The sequence below is a fragment of the Sphaeramia orbicularis genome, unplaced genomic scaffold (assembly GCF_902148855.1).
Source record: "Sphaeramia orbicularis unplaced genomic scaffold, fSphaOr1.1, whole genome shotgun sequence".
Classification (NCBI taxonomy): Eukaryota; Metazoa; Chordata; class Actinopteri; order Kurtiformes; family Apogonidae; genus Sphaeramia; species Sphaeramia orbicularis.
Genome location: NW_021941504.1, coordinates 143,166 through 160,905, shown reverse-complemented (window position 1 = coordinate 160,905; position 17,740 = coordinate 143,166). Strand labels below are relative to the sequence as shown.

At 40.7% G+C, this 17,740-nt stretch overlaps 1 protein-coding gene across 2 annotated transcripts in view; it reads left to right on the top strand.

Annotated features, from left to right (window-relative positions):
• The window catches only part of LOC115415980 (glutamate receptor ionotropic, delta-1-like), a 242,015-nt gene extending 228,201 nt beyond the window's left edge, over positions 1-13,814 (top strand). The window contains exons 14-16 of one of the 2 annotated variants that reach the window (XM_030129659.1): positions 917-1,157; positions 5,062-5,200; positions 12,586-13,814. In XM_030129659.1, the coding sequence (XP_029985519.1) occupies positions 917-1,157; positions 5,062-5,200; positions 12,586-13,034 (829 nt within the window). In that variant the 3' untranslated portion in view covers positions 13,035-13,814. The remainder of the gene's footprint in view (positions 1-916; positions 1,158-5,061; positions 5,201-12,585) is intronic. The other variant, XM_030129660.1, reaches the window with a different exon arrangement.
• The last annotated feature ends 3,926 nt before the right edge of the window (positions 13,815-17,740 follow it).

Genomic DNA, 17,740 nt, shown 5'->3' with positions numbered 1-17,740 from the left:
AATAGAATTAGAGGCAAGTGCAGATCAGAGGCTTTTCTGGGTTTTTCTGCTGCGTCGTCTTTTATTATAAGAATATTAATGGATTAGATTATACAGCACTTTTCTGTTTTACACTTGAAGGCATCGTGTGGATTTAATGACAGAAATCTATGGTGAAGTCATGTGGCCTGTGTCTTCAACTGGATTAAAGTGGGTTTAGTTTTAGATTCTCATCCTGTTTATTTCTCTTTTGTTTAATTATCTTCATCATTTAAACAAACCTGAATAAAATCCCTGAATTCTATGAATCCATTCCAGTTCACCTTCCATTAACAGTCATTTATCAGATAAATATTCAGTTTTCATTTCCACTTTCAGTTCAGTGTGAATTATTTTTTTTTACTGCACTTCAATTTTTCATATTTTATTCTTTTTAATGTGATTAATTCACAAAAACTAAATACAGTTTATTAGTTTTCTTGTAAAATCTTGTATTTTTATTTCAAATAACTCTTTTCCACATAATTTTAACAGTTTAAAGCAGAATAATAGTGATATTTACAGTTTATCTGTGATGAACTTGAATGTCTCATTAGTTTTAGTTGAAATAATGTTTTAGATTGACTTTAGTTTTCTTGATTAAATGGTGTCATTTAGTACAATGTTGTTTCATTAACATATAATTATCATATTATTCTGTCTGTTCTGAGTCTGTTGTGGGTCTGTTGCGGGTCTATTAGTGCATTGTATTACAGATTTCTTCCTGAATTCTAACTCTTCTTTTGTGAATCATCTTGTATTTCCATAAATGTGCAGATGACAGATCTCTGTTGCAGAGTTGTTGTTTTTTTTTTACTTTGAACTCTATTTAAATGACTGACAAAAGCTGCTGAAGCTGTTTTAAAGTGTGGCTGTTGTGTTTTCCGTTGGTCTCCAGGATCCTGGAGCTGCAGGAGAAGGGCGACCTGGACGTGCTGAAGCAGAAGTGGTGGCCTCGGACCGGACGCTGCGACCTCCACGTCCACGCCAGCGCACACCCTGACGGACGCTCCCTCAAACTGCACAGCTTCGCCGGTATCTTCTGCATCCTGGCGGCCGGGCTGCTGCTGGCCTGCCTTGTGGCCGGCCTGGAGGCGTGGTGGAACGGCAACCGCTGCCGCCAGGAGACGCCCAAAGAGGTGACCGAGCACAGGGCCCGACGGACGGGCCCCCGGGGGGAGGACACTGCCACACTCTACTTTAAGGATCCAACCGCAGACGCCAGCCCCGACTTAGTGGAGCTGCAGTACACGCAGCTGTAGAGAAGGGGGGGCACCCAGGTGTAGAGGGGGGGTTAGGACGGGAGGGGGAGGGGCAAACAGACACTTCAGTCCAGGTCACACATTGAAATCAAATTTGGTCCCCTCCATTTTTTCTTTTGCTCGTCCATCGATTCACTCACCTCGTCTTTAACCTGAACACAACATCTGTTTCTGTGATGCATTCACTGAACCACGGAAAGTCCAGCTCAGACCAAAGACCAGCACCACACCAGCTGGAAAAAGAACTAACTTAGATGAATTTAAAAACACTCAAACTACAGACAGATCTCATGAAATGCTGTTGTATGTCACAGCAGTTCTTATGGTGGTTAGCGTTTTGTACGTACACATTTTTGACCTTTCGCATGTTATTCAACGCCATTTGATCTCGTTTCAATTTACGTCAACATCTCCGGTTCACATAACCCTAACCCTCAGTGCGTGGTATTTTTCGCATCCATTCATGTTGGACAGGGGGTTAATAACAGCGTGAACATACATGTGGAAAGCTTAAAATACGTACAGATAACAGGCCAATAGAGGGTATGCACATACGACACTTCCCCCCTGAGCCACGCCCCTTTAATTCAGACCGTCCCCTGCTGGTCCACAGCAGTAGTATCTGTGTTGGATAAAGGACTGGATCTGAACTAGACTCAGTAAATCTGCTCAGTCCCAGTAGATCATGCATATATTCACTGGGGTCAGTCCACGCTCTACTGGAAATGACCTTTGGATCAGCTGGTTCTGGGCCCTAGTTTTGGAGCCTTTGGATCAGCTGGTTCTGGGCCCTAGTTTTGGACCCTGGTTGTCAGTCCTGATGAAACCATGTATATTTGTTTCAGGTCCAAATAGCACTGATCCCCTCCCCCCTGGATCAGGTCTGGATCCTCCGTTTGTGTCCACATGTCAGTGTTCATGGACCACTTGTTCTTTGGTAGCTCGTACAGATCCATGTCCAGTCCAACTGTCCTTCATTTAATTTCAGATTTCACATGTTCCCTTTTCTCTGGCTGTGTTTACTGCTATACTCCGTCATGTTGAACAGGTTGGTTTAAGACACTCAGTCTGACTGAAAGGGGCGTGGCCTGGGGGGGAAGTGACATATGTGCATACTAGAGCCCAACCGATATGGGATTTTTGGGGCCGATACCGATATTGGGGGCTAAAAAAAGCCAATATCCAATATGTCAGCCGATATCTGAAATAAGAACACTGATCTACACAGGATATAATAATCTTATATGTATGTAAACTATACAATCACAAAAATAATTAAAGCAAAAAATATGACTGACCACACAATGATGTTTTCACTCACAAATTTGGATGTGTCTGCCTCACGGCACTACAACTGCCCATGTGGACTAAGGACTAAACTGAGCATGTGCAGAGTGAATTAGGTGAGTCCTAAGTTGTTCCTGATTGGAACAGTAGCAAGAGTTACAACTGTCCCTGGTCTCCCCTACACTATAAATACCCAGGCGTGCCTGCAGAATGAAACTGTGAGGTAGACAGGAAGTGCATGGACATGGGTGTGTGGGGGTGGGGGGGGGGTGGAATACTTAATGGGACAGGGGGTCCGTGATTTTTTTTTTTTTTTTGGGAGGGGGGGGGTTTAGTTAGCAGTCCATCCATGTCCGAGCGCGTGGTAGCGGTCCGTAATTTTTGCCGGGGGGTGTCAGAGCGTGGGGATCCTTGTTGGGGGGGGAGGGGTAGCTCCGTGATGTGATTGTGTGTCGGGGTGATAGCGTCATTGTCCAAGCAGGAGTGAAAGTGAAACTAACTCACTTTACTTTTCGTCTGACTCTCTGGGCAGCACACACACACACACACACATGCAGGAGCAGCGAGCAACAGAATCTCCGCGCAGCACAAAACTTAATACATCGGCTACATATTGGCCGATGTTGATTAATCAGTGAAACACTATAATCGCTCTAGTGCATACCCTCTATACACAATACTTTTCATTTGTGTTGTCTGTACACATTATGAGCTTTCCTCGTGTGCATTCACGCTGCGTCAAATACAAATACTGAGGGTTAGAGTTAGGCCATCAGATGACGTTGAATAACACGTTAAAGGTCTTAAATGCGTCTGTATAACGCTCCAAATACATAAGAAGTGGTGTGACGTACAACAGCACTTATTCAGATCAGTCTTAACATCCTAAACTTTGGTCTGACCTGGGCTTAAAGACCAACCCTGGGACTAACAAAGCCCTGGTTCTCGGCCCACCCGGGGTCAGAGGGTTTGCCCTGCATGCCCCCTCCCAGACTATGATAATTAATTCCCACAGTGGCAGCTCCATAACCATTCAAGTGCTCTGTATTGAATTATTGTTCTAAAGTCATTTTCTACAGCGAGGCGTTGGTAATTTCCTGCACCCGAGGGTTCTGAAAGGAGATTATAATTAGCAGGAGAACGAGGCTGTCGAAGCGCAGACGGAGAACGCTGTCGACTACACACACACTGTCTTAACACTTTTGGACATGTTCCATTTTAATGTGAAATCCTGATGAGACGTCGAGAGACGAGTCATTTATCTTGTGGAGGAGAACCTTAAAGTGCAGCTCACACTGGGTTTTCATATAAAAGATGACATTTTCACAGTCGGCTCCAATCAGGGGCTGTTGTTCCTAATAGACACCAACTGACTGGATTCAACCGTACAGACGTTAATTCAACATCACACTAATTAATGAAACCCAGGACAAACCCAGTTCTACCTACAGATTAAAGAACAAAAGAACTGCATGAACAAATAACGAAGCACAATGAGTCCAAAGACGCATCTAATTAACATCAATTAACAGTCCTTAAACGAACCCCACACAAAGAACAGGGTCGGAGCGAAAATCAGTGAAGTTTAGATTTGAACTAAAGTTTATACACGTGATTCTACAAAAAAAAACTTTTATGAGATTAAAGTCGTAATATTTTGAAAATCATGTTGCAATATTGCAATAAAAAGTCCTCATTTCTAAATATTAAGCCTTAATCCTTGTTGATGACAGTTTCCAGTTACAGCGAACGCTACAAACGAAGCAGCAACTTTCACTTCTGTTGGAGCGGACGACGAATGCTAATGTAATGATGGTAGGTGGGGCTAATAGGCTCAGTATTTGGTCTTTGTACGTAAACCCCAAATGAAAGTAGAACTTCACAGAATGTTCCAGTTCTACATTATCAGACCAGTGGGTACGACTGTATTCTGGAAATTAGGATATTTTTCCTCCTGTATTTAAATTATGACATTATTCTCATAATATTACGACTTTATTCTTATAAAATTATGACTGTTTGTGTTGTACTTTATTCTCATAAAATTACGGGTTTTATCTCAATAATTTACGACTTTATTTTCGTAGTAAGTGTTTTTATTTCCTTCTGTGGCTCTGATACGATGTCATAAATGCACCACATGGAGGCGCCGTTACGACACCTGAACACAACACTTACCTCCGACCAGCACTCAGTCCTACCTCAGAACCACACCGAGCGACAGGAAGTGGGCGTCACCGAGCGACAGGAAGTGGGCGTCAGTCATGTGACGGGACCGTGACGGGTTTTGACGTGGATCCATAAACTAAAGTGTGAGCAGCTGGTTGAAAGGGGGCGTGGCCCTGTAGATCTGTCCCTCCATCCTGGTCCATGTGTCCGTCTGATTGCAGATTATATGTCAATGTGGACAGACGTGTCTTCTGTTTCCTGTCCTTCTCTCCATCTCTCCTCCTGTCGTTTTGATTCACTCTTGCCTGTCTATGATCTCGTGCAGGTTACTAAGGATTACAGACTGGGAAGGGTTTCTGGTCCATTGACATATAATGACATTACAAGTGCTTCATCGGAGGGCAGGAGGGACATTTGGACAGACAGAGAGAGAGGCTGGGATGAAGCAGAAGCTATTGACACAGGTCAGAATAGACCTCTATACAACTATCAACCCTAAAACCCACCCCTACAGAATATCAGCTCACCCCCCTGGGTACAGCCACACCCACCTACGCCTTCTCAGCCTCGATGCTGGGAAGGCGTTTGATTGGCTGGACTGGCAGGTTCTGAACAGATGAAACCTTTATCGATTGGTTCACAGTACTGTATAAAACTCCCACTTCCAGAGTACGTGATAATGGTCGTATTTCAGACGGTTTTCCATTAAAAAGAGGAACACGTCAAGGATGTTTCCTGTCCCCGATTCTGTTCCCTATAAGTATCAAACCTTTAGTAGAATTAATCAGGACTAAACCATTGATACTTGGTTTGTCGGCCAATACTAAAGAGCACAAGTTATCATTATACGCAGATGATGTCATTTTATATATTAGGAATCCAAGCAGATCTGTACTTTTTTTTCCACAATATTTTATTGGTATTTAAGGTTTATTATGAAACTAAACAAAGTGAATAATAATATACATAAAGAACATGAATCACAACAACACCCATTCACACCACGTAGACTTGCGCAAATATATATATATATATATATATATATATATATATATATATATATATATATATATATTTCTTATGAACATGTATACATATATGTAGAACTAAAATTCAAATACAGCAGTCATGATGATAAAAAATAAAACTAATAATTTGGATTACATGTCCCTATTTTCCAGATACCATAATGCTCATATACGGTTTCCATAATTGTATAAATTCCTCCAGTTTTCCTTTGGTCATATCCATCAGTCTTTGCAGTCCGATGGTTCTTTTATCCATTAGAAGGTTCTTCCATGTTCTTCCAGTTCAAATCCACAGTTCTCCTGTTATACAACAGTCCACAGTCCAACGCTTCAGTTTATTTCTTAGTTTGTGTAAAACACTCTGGATATATTCCCAGTTTTTACTAAATTTGGATATATTCACAGTTTACAAAGTTTAGCACAAACTGAATCTTGCTGTTAAACCCCTCAGACGTACAGTTGATGGCCTCCTTCCAGAACCTTTGTATCTTTGGACGCTCTTGTAGACAGTGAATAAGAGTTCCTTTATGATCGATTATATGTTCCATCTATCAGGAATCTGAGTGGACAGATGTAGTTCTGTACTTTTAAAATGTTTCAAAGGCTTTAGGTCTCAGGTTATAAAGTCAATGAGTCAAAATCTGAATCCATGATGACGAAGGGGGTGTGGCCTTCAGAGTTATTGGAAAAGGTCCAATATAACTGGTCATTTCAAGGGTTTTGATATTTGGGAATTTCTCCAGATGCTTCTCAACTGTATAATCTAAATTATGGGAAATGAATTGAATGGATATAAAAGGACCTGGAAAGATGGGAAATACTGGCCCCTCCCCTTTTTTCCTTTTATCGCTGTTTTTGTCTGATTCCAGTAACTAAATTTAAAAAGACAAAAAATTATTTCTTCTGTGATTTGGCAACAAAAAAAGCCCAGAATCCAATCTATACACTTGACTAGTAATGAAGTACATGACGGCTTAAATGTCCCTAATTTGAAATGATACGATTGGTCAGCTGAAGTAGGCGGGGCCGTTGAGTGGTTAAAGCCGAATAAAGAAATGGCATGTTTGACTTTAAAGTCCACGCCCTGGAGTTCCACTATAAGCATCAGCATTTTGTTCAAAGGGGAAATGGACAAGGACTAAAATGTCAGATATCTGGATGAAGACCCACCCCTCTCCAGTGGGCGGGGCTTCAGTCCACAGTCACCCATGTGCCTCCTCCTGTTTCCTATGAAAAACAGATTATAGATGAAACACATGGAAATATAGAAAGAGAAAAAAAACTATGAAGTCAGCACAGTCACATAACAAAAACATTTACTAATTCCTAAAAACTGAGGACATAAATGGATTCACTGAGGTTAAAGAGGTAATCCATTAAAATCTGTACATTTTTAATTTGTTATATTTTGTTTTTAAGTGAAACTCCTGCTTAAATACATCCAGGTTTACACAGTTTTAAGTCTTACTTTGAGTTTAAGTCGACTGCCTTAGTAACATCAAACTTTTACTAAATAATAAATAGTGATTTTTTTTTTTTTAATTTCCAAACTGCAAAAATATAACAATCTATTTCCTTCCAAAAACTGGACAGAGTTCAGTAAATAAATCTAAAAATCAAACCAAAAAAGGGGACAAAAATGCAGTATGTGAGAGGTGGAAAAAAAGTAAATATCTAGCCATTTGTCCTAATTTGTTGTCAAAAACGCTTCATAATTTCTTAAAGGTTTTAACCAGGAGGAGATGCAAAATACTAATTAAACTAATTAATATAATACATGGCAACAGTGTTTCTATGGAGTTAAATACTGGTTTTGAATCCAAAAATTGGGGAAAATATCACAATTTAAATGTTTTTGTATTAATTGTGGTGATTTGGACAAAAGTAAAAACGCAAAAAATATATATATCATGAAAGATGTCTTTCCTCAGGCAGTATCTGACCTGAGTTATGGAAACAAAACTGTTATTTATACATGTAAATAATCAAAGTCAGATCTAATAACCTTTAATGAACTTGAACATCGTCACTGATTTGGACCAAAGTTCACCTCAGGACACTGAAGAACGTCGCACTTCACAAACAGGTTTGTCCTGAACATCAGAGTTAAAGCCAGTCATTAGTGATTCCAGCTCATTAATTACCTTCTCACTCTGAAGAATCCATTTTCTTATCAGAAAATTGATCAACTGTGCAGCGTCCGAACAGGAGCTTTTAACTGCTATTGATTCAATGGTGGCTTTCCCTCTTTGCAGATGACACAATAATTAACGTTGTAAACGAGGCACCGATTGTGAACCCTCCTGATTCCCATAATGCCTTTGTGTTCCTTCTGGCTCTGCTTTGTGTGAGTGCATCTCATCAGCGCTGACCTTTGACCCCGCTGTCACTCAATCAGGATAATTAAAGGTCACAGCATCCAGTGACTAACGAGGGAACGTCCGGACGAGTTCGGTGCCTTTTAATCCAATAATCAATACGATGTCACAGCCTTTTACGAACTGAGAACACTCAACGAGAACAAACCTGTGGATGAGGAACCAGGGTTTAGCTGGTTCAACTGATTGAACTAGTTCAGTTAGTTGAACTAGTTCAGCTGGTTCATGTAGTTCAACTGGAAGCTCATATTTGTTTATTGATGGTTTGTTTATTGACAGTTCACCTCCATCTCCTTCAACCCTTTAAAACTGGATCTGTTAAAAATTAGCCACAAAATTCTGGGGGTTTTTTTGTTTGTTTTTTTAAATTGAAATGTTGATTAGCCCTCTTAACATATTCTGAAAACTTTTTTTGTGATATCATTTTATTCATGACATGTTTTGTATCACTTTTAATACATTTGGTGTTTTTGGCAACTTTTTGCTCAAAACAACGTAAACTTTAGCAGCAAAAATACATTTTACCAGTGACATTTTAAAAATATAAAACATTTCAGGTAGTTTTACTTTTTTAAATAAAACTTTTTACAGCCTTTTTATTTCCATTGAATGGCACCATGATTTTGATATTTTTTAATTTTCAACCAAATAACAATATAAATGTTTTTCTTAATGTAGCTTTTTGAAAATTACCAAAGACTTTCCTACAAAATGTGAGTTGGATGATTTAATGTTAGTGGCCATTTTGAAAAAGCCTCTCCAGTGGTTATAGTGACATAATCCACCAGGGGGCAGAAAAAACATATGGGGTTGAATATAACAGGTTTTTAATCAAAGTATTGATCTTACTGATTAGATAAAGGTCTGAGAACCTGGTGTAGCAAATATGACACAAATGGTTTCAAAGGGTTAATTGAAAACATACACTATTTAATCCCAATAATAAGGTCCATTCTAGAGTCTGAAAAATAAAAATAACAGGATGAAAACTGAATCTACATGTGACCTACAAGAACAGAACAATTATGTCGATAATCTGAAATATCAGTAAAACTATTAAAGTTAAAGGTCTGAAGATAAACTGACAGAAGCCTCGTATGTCAACCATCAAAACATCTTCAAATCATTCATTGGTGTTTGCCATGGAAGCTAAAAGCAGCGTCTTCACTCCTGAAAATTACAATCATTTCATTTTTACATCAGCTGATCATTACGATAACAGTATAACAACAGTGGGATAAGCCGAACCCTAATTAACAGGTTTAATAATTAACAGGTCATTGATCAGAACCAACACCATCATCAGTAAAACAACATTAAAGAGTCAAAGTAAATGTTCAAACCGAACATCGACGACTGAAGAACAAAACTAGCATCAAAGAAAGTAAAAAAATAAATAAATACAATCGAGTATTATGGCCACGTAAGAAAATAACACCTGTCTCTACGAGAATGAAGTTGAAAAATATCAAGATAAAACCTGTAACTTTATGAGAATGAAGCCAAATACAAAAAGAGTTAGAATTTTACATGAATTAAGTTGTAATATTACGAGAATAACGTCGTAATTTAAAAACAGGTGTAAAAAATGCCATAATTTACCAGAATACAGTCGTACCCACTGGTCTGATAATGGAGAACTGAGAACATTTTCTGAGGTTCTACTTTCATTTGGGGTTTACGCACAAAGGCCAAATACTGAGCCTGTTAGCCCCGCCCACCAAATACTGAGCCTGTTAGCCCCGCCCACCATCAACACATTAGCGTTAGTCGAAGGACTTTGAAGACAGCTCGCACATGTTGGGGTTTGTTTCGTCATAGAAACTGAACAGATCTGGAGTAAATTACCTCTTTAGTGGAGGAGGAACTGACCGACTTTTAATTGCTTTATTGCGAATTTATTTTCAAAATATTATGACTGTAATCTCATAAAAGTATGACATTTTTGTTAAATTACGAGCTTTTTGTATCTACGACTTTATTCTCAATATTACGGCTTTATTCTTGAAACATTACGACTTTATTCTCGTAGTGACGAGTGTTTTTATTTTTCCGATGTGGCGCTAATACGCCGTCATACTAAACAACTAGAATAAGTCAAAAAGTCAGACATCTGTAACCATAGAAACGAGAAAAACTAGAGTGTGAACCTTCAGGAATAAGACGGGTTCAGTTAAAGACTCATCGAACATCGGATAAAACCAAGAAACGACCACGACGTCGTCCTTGAGCATCGACTGTAAACGCAGTCTTTAACCCTTCGGTGTCAGTCACATTAACACCGACAGCCCATAATATGCACTGGGTCCTGGTGATGTCACAGCGTTTTACAGTTAGTTTTTAACCTTTTTAAGTTTTTTTTCTATTTCATGAACTTGATCCATAAACAAAAATACCAAATACTCAATAACTGTCATAATTTAACCCTTTAAATGACAGGTTTGTAACAGAAACAAACCATAGTTTCAATCATTGAATCAATTGAAGTTTAATTTTGAATTATTTTATTAGTTCCTCCTGTCATCTGTCAGTGATTCACACCAACGCTGGTTCATATTCTTATTGTTTTTGGTTCTAGGGCAGATATTAAATGTTAAATGTGTCAGTGTGTATTTTTACTCACTTGGTAGAAGGGTGTTAGTGTACGAATTTAACACTGTTTATTATGGGATGGATTTAATGGATGGATCAGAATTTAAACAATCAGACAAAAATGAACAACTGTTGAATTCAAATAATCTGAGCTTTAAGAACAGGAAGTGGAAAGTGTGTTTAATACACTCACCTGGACAACAGAGGGTTAATAAACCTAAAGCCTGTGGCACGGTAGGTCATATGACCGTAACCCCGCCCCTTATGACATTGTGGATGACTCCAGTGTAGGTGTGTTTTTATGTTACCATGACGACTAACCTCAAGTCCAGGTGAATCCAGGGTCCGTTGGGAAGCGACGGTGGGTTCAGGTTAGGGTTTCATATTCGATCCATGTCCGCAGCGGCGTCTTTGACCTCTGCGTGACCCTTTAGACCAACGCCCACCTGTGGAAGAACAGGAAACACCCACCTGTCCGTTAATGCATGGGCGGAGCTAAAGCGGCGGCCATGTTTCTTTTAAACATAGAAACACAAGGTCACATGACCAGCGGCGTTCAGACACGAGCAGATGATGGTTCAGACCCAAACATCGGCCTCGTACGATGAAACCGGTGCCGTTCAGAAGGGTCTGTGAACCAGATCCAGATCCATCCAGAACAGGTTTAGACCCAGGTACAGCGTAGACCAGAGGACACACGTTAACAGGACATTCATCAAACACATCAACAATATTCAGTCTGTTCTCAGATCACAGATAAACAACAACAGCTGTGTCTTTAACGGCGTAAACACGGTCAACATTAACCCTTAAAGCCTCCGTTAACGGTAAAATCCTGTTGTTTTACGTCAGTCCTCCATGATCAAAGTCCATCAGATCCATCATTACCTTCTGTCTTTAGTTCATGGTTTGAGCGCCTCCTAGTGTCTGAAATGACCCACTGTCACTTTAACAATAGAACAGAATAATAATCAAATATTAATATAATTCAATCTAATATCAAAGTAAATGTTCTGTTAATGTTGCTGTTGTTTTATTTCATGGTTTTTAATTCATTATTTTCAGTTTTCTTTAAATTTTATTGTAAATATCAATAATAACAAATGTACAACAACTGGATTGGACTCATCATCACCTTCATCTTCACCATCATCTTCATAATTTCTGAGCTGATGATGTAAAAATCTTCAATCTGTTTCATTAATGGTCAATATTCACTGATCAATAACCCACAGATCAGTGTTGGACTTTTTTCATCTTCTACAGTAGTTCAACTCACATCACATCCATTGGACAGATTTCCCATCATGCCGTTCTGCTCAGGTTCAGTTTTTGATGAAGCAACATTAACAGAAACCACTCCAGGTCAGACCACATCAGACCGGTTGGACTGGTTCCAGACCGGTTCAGTGGTTTCATTTCCAGCACCAACAGAACCGTATTGTTGATGTTTCCTGGTTCTGGTGGTTCTGGTGGTTCTGACAGATCCAGGTCACAAATTGAACTGGATCGTATGAGTCCAGTCCACGTTGACTTTGAACCCGGTTCTGTTTGTGTCCAGACATCTTTAATCCTCACTGGCCAAGTTTGATTTCAAGGCGTAGATTGAGTCCAGTTGGTTCTGTTGGTGTGACCCGAGTCCACGTGGGCTCTGGACCTACTGGTACCGGGTCAGGTCGGAGGGCGGCGGGCGGCGGGCGGGCCGGTCTATTTCCTGGCATGCTGGTTGGTTCAGTGGTTGCATGGACCTGAATCAGTCTGAGAAACCGGCCCATCGCCAATCTCAGCCTCTGTGTCCCTCCCCCTCCCCTTTGTCTCCGCCCCCTCCCCCTCCCCCTCCTCCTCTTATAGGACAAGGAGGTGAATCTGGAACAGGTGCACCGTCGTATGAACAGTCTTTTGGACGAGGACTTGGCCCACAAGCAGATCCCCGGCCCCTCTATCGAGATCTCTGCGCTGGACATCGGTACCATGGCGCCGGGCCAGGCCTCGCTGGTCCCGGGCCCGGAGTCCGTTCGGGACTACCCCCCCTCGGCGCTCGCTGTGACCACCTTCCTACCGGGGGAGGGGATGCCGCCTCCCCCTCTTCCCCACCCTCACCATGGGGGGACCCTAGGCAGGACGCTGCCCCCGGCACAGGGTCCTGGCAGCGCCACGTTGCCCCCCCACCACCCGCTCAGCGGCTCCATGTGCAAACACAGGGCCCCCAACGGGGGGCTGTTCCGACAGAGCCCTGGCAAGACCCCCATGCCCATGTCCTACCAGGCAGTCTCCGCAGGACCCATACCCGAAGCCATTGAGGCCACCCACAGTACATCCATATAGGACCGGGAGGCGTGGGGGCGTGGACTCTGGTCCAGTTTGGGATTGGGGGGGGGGCAGAGAAAAATTATAGAAGATTTAAAAAAATAAAAAAAAAACAAACATGTAAATTAAAAAGATTTTGTATCTCACTACCTGTTCAGAGGAGACAGAGGGCGGTCCAGGGTCAGAGTCCAGATCCAGACCCAGGTCCAGGGTCAGAGGCCAGACCCAGGTCCAGGGTCAGAGTCCAGATCCAGACCCAGGTCCAGGGTCCTGTTCACAGTCTGGAGTCCTGGTCTCGGTCCTGGTCCCGGTCCCGGTCCTGGTTCCGGTCCCAGTCCTGGTCCCAGCCCTGGTCCCAGCCCTGGTCCTGGTGGACAGGTGTGGTTCTGCTCTTGTACATTTGTGTAAATACTCAGAGAACGCAGTGGGTTCAAGTGTATTTTGAATATTCTCAATTTTTGAAGTTGAGTTCAATAAAAAACCGACAAAACGAGATAAAAATCTATATATAACTGAAACGTTCTGACTGTTTGAATGGCTTTGTAAATTTTGTTCAATATGAAACAATGACGCGAAATTCATTGTGATTGTTTTCTAAGTGCCGAAATTAAACGATGTCTCTCCACAACTCATCGATGTAAACGACTACCCATGATGCACCGCTGTAGGGACATGTTACTGTTATGCACCTGTACGCCCCGATATAGAAGAAAACACACACCTGAGTTCTTTTCTATTCTATATATAATATACGTCTCTTTTTCCAATCAGAAGTCTACGCTCATTTTCTTACTTTGACTGTAAATCTGTATCCTTTGGGGGTGGGGTCAAGGGGGGCAGGGTGGGCGGGGCCAGTGGATTTTTATCTGGGTCATATTTTACAGCTGAGTGGGCGTGTTTTTATAGAACATTTCCTTTCATTTGGCGCCAAAACCGTCCAATCAGATGACTGCTGAGTTTTTGGTCCAAAACATAAACAGGATGTTGATTTGAATCCTGTTTTTATTTATGGGCGGAGCTAAAGAAACGAACAGGGTGGAGCTTAAAACTGATAAAACAAAGTTGTGCAAGAAAACAGTAGTGAGCGTTTTACAATCCATTAACATCACATGACATTAATTAACCATCTGTTCAGTAATTGTTTTCTGTGTTTTATGTCAGAAAAACAGTCGATTTATGAGAAAAAAGTGAAACTAATGAATAGAAACATTTAATTAAATGTCACATTTGAGGCTTCGTTAACAAAAGTTACACAAAATAACTAACGTTTGAAGAATTAAAAGATGATGAGCAGAGTTTGATTGAATTCATCAGATCATGATTTAATTAATATTTAAATCACAGATGGGAGTCGGTCACATGGTCACGTCTTTACCTCAAACAGAACCAGTCATGTTTGTTCGAGTCGAGTCACAGAAATATAAGAAAGTGGAAAACAAACTGAACTTTTATTTACGACAAACATCTAATCAAAGCCTGACAGACTGCACCTGAAAACATGACGTCTGTGTCCATGACTTTACGCTCCATGTGTTTTTATCGTACGTTTTGTCGCCTTCGTCCAGTTATTCTCTCCATCGTCGGTTTTATTTTGGACCAGACGTTCAGCAAATGCACGTCACCGACGTTTAATCTGAGCAAAAACTAAACTAGACATGGGTTCATTTTATACCAGTCAGCGTCATTACCCATGATGCACCAGGGCTCTGTGGTCTGTGGGAAAAACACCGGACCAAACAGCAGCTCGGTCGCCATGGTTACGGTTCATGTAACGTCCATTCGTTGCAGAAGAAATGTTCGTGTATTTTCTGAATTTGACAGAAACGCAGACGTTGAGTTTGTAAAACAATTCAAATGTTTGAAAAGACGCAAGTGTTTTAATGGTTCAGACGAAAGTGTTGAATATTTGTTCTGTTGTTTTATTTCACGTGTGGCCTGAAAATACGACGCAAAGGTTCAAACTGAGTCCACACATTCACCACCATCATAATTTAAACACTGAAGGTGTGGTATTTGTAGTTTTTACAGTATCTATATATGTTTAATCAGTTTCTGATGTTTTAATCAACATGATTCACTTTAAAACTAGTTTAAATGAATACAGTTGAATAGAAACCTGTTGAATCAAACATTTATTTACTGATCATAAATGTTAAACGTTTGGAGTCAAACTGAACAGTTACATCCAGAGGCAGATTTAATATTATTTTAGTTGATTTAACTCCATTAATTTAATCAATAAAAAAAGAGAAATAAGAGCTTTGAAGAAGTTCTGACATAAAAACAGATGAAAACACAAATTATGTATTTAATGTGTTTAACTGAAAAAAACGACTTCATTTCAGTTCAATAAATCGATTATTTTTATTGTAACATCTTTGATTAATGTAAAATCTACATTTAGACTTTTAGTTCAGCTCAGTTTAATCTTTGTTGATTTAACTTTAAACTCTTTAACACTGAAAATATAAACACAAACTAAAACCTACGATGGACAAACTCACTTTAATGTCCTGAATTCAACCAGTGTTCCTTATATTTACCATCATTAACAGACTCTTATTCTGACTCTTGTTAAAGTGTGTGTGAGCTGACGGACTCTAAGTCCCAGAATTCCACAGTGTTTTGGAGGAATTTCAAACGTCTTTATCGTTTTATTTTCAGGCTCATGTTTCATGTTTACATTGATCTGATTAATCATCGTTGTGAGACTGAACCGGTTCGAGACAGAAGCAGAGTTTCATCCTGAACCTGTTCTGACCCTGACCTGGGGTCAAAGGTCAGAGGTCACAGTCATGTTCTGGGGTGGAAACAGGAGGAGTCTGGAAAAAGACCGACACAAGGAAACAGACGAACTGGAACCAGGACCCTGATGAGGACCTGACGGAGGTCACCGAGGGGTCACGGGGGGGTCACAGGGGGGTCACGGACAGTCGGAGCTGAGTCCACCACCGCCGTGGAAGGAGACCCTTATTTTATTTATGAATATGCTGCTTGGAGTTTCTTAATCTTTAATAAATAAATCTGGTTTTCAGGACGTGGATGAATGAAAACTGAATTATTGAAAATCACTTTTACTTTGAAACTGATTCAATTCACAAACACACGACTGAGTTTGATCCAGTTTCATCTTTTCTGTCGTTTTCAGACCTCAGTTCTATCTGTAATAGAACCGTCATTTATAAGAAGTAGTTTTTATTATGTTAGGATTATTATATTACGACTTTATTCTCTTTATATGAGGACTTTCTTCTCGTAGTGACAGGTGTTGTTTTCTTCTGTGGCCTTCAGACGCTGTCGTACATCCATTCCCTTCTATATTTCTATAGAATTCAACACAGACTGGATGTGATGAGTGGTCGGTCAGTTCACAGTCAGTGTGTCTGTGGTTTTCCACTGAAGGTTGAAAGCTGTTGTTTGTTGGACACTGGCTTATTTGGGGGGGGGGGGGCGCAGGTTATTCCACAGTGGACCTCCTACTACTGACAGTAGGTGTAGTCCAACGGTGGTCCATCTGAACGGCTCCTGTTCTACCTTCACTGTGGAACAAGTTCAGCAGTGGGGGCGGGGCCGAGGGGCGGAGCTATGTAGAACTTTATATAAAAGCAAACAGACTTCACATTTATAGAATTCTCAAACCATATACATTTATATTTGTCCAGTTTATGACAGCGATGAAAGAACGTTCAGGTTCTGACGCAAAGTCTGGAGGAAGAACCTGCTTTAACCCTTTCATTCACAGCGGACACTACAGTGACACATGTTCTACACATGTTCTACAGATGATCTACAGATGATCTACACATGTTCTACACAAGTTCTACACATATTCTACACGTTCTACACATGTTCTACAGATGATCTACACATGTTCTACAGATGTTCTACACATGTTCTACAGATGATCTACACACGTTCTACACATGTTCTACACATATTCTACACATGTTCTACAAATGTTCTGTGGGTTGTGGAGTTTCCGCTGTTTCCACTTCGTGTTTGTTTCATCCATTTGATCTCATACAGTTGAACTGCAGCTGCAGGAACCTCCACCTCCCACAATGAGCGTACGACAACGTTCAGCAGACGCCTGAGTGAACCTCCGGCCTCTGTCTGTAAACACATAGACTGTCTGCTGGAGTTCACTGAGAAACTGTTCATGAGCAAAGAGGTTCAGGTGAGGAACGACAGACTAAAGCATTCATGAAACTGAGGAGATGACTGAGGTTAGACACACTGAACTCAACACACACGTGTGTGTGTGTGTGTGTGTGTGTGTGTGTGTGTGTGTGTGTGTGTGTGTGTGTGTGTGAACCCAGTGTGTCCATCTGTCACTGATCCAACTCCATGGGTTTTTCTGGTGAATCACTGTTCCAGGTTTTCATTCATTTTTCTTCCCTTTGTTTATTACTTTGTTCATTTTGTTGCTTTTTCTACTTAATTTCATTCTATATTTTGTTTCTTTTTTACTGTTAATTATTTTTCTGTATGTTTTGTTAATATTTTGTCTTTATTGTTTTGAATATGTCAACACCTTTGTTGGCCCTCCTTTGGTCCTCTTTCACCTCCTTTGGTCCTCCTTTGGCCCTCTTTGGTCCTCTTTCACCTCCTTTGGTCCTCCTTTGGCCCTCTTTGGTCCTCTTTCACCTCCTTTGGTCCTCTTTCACCTCCTTTGGTCCTCCTTTGGTCCTCTTTCACC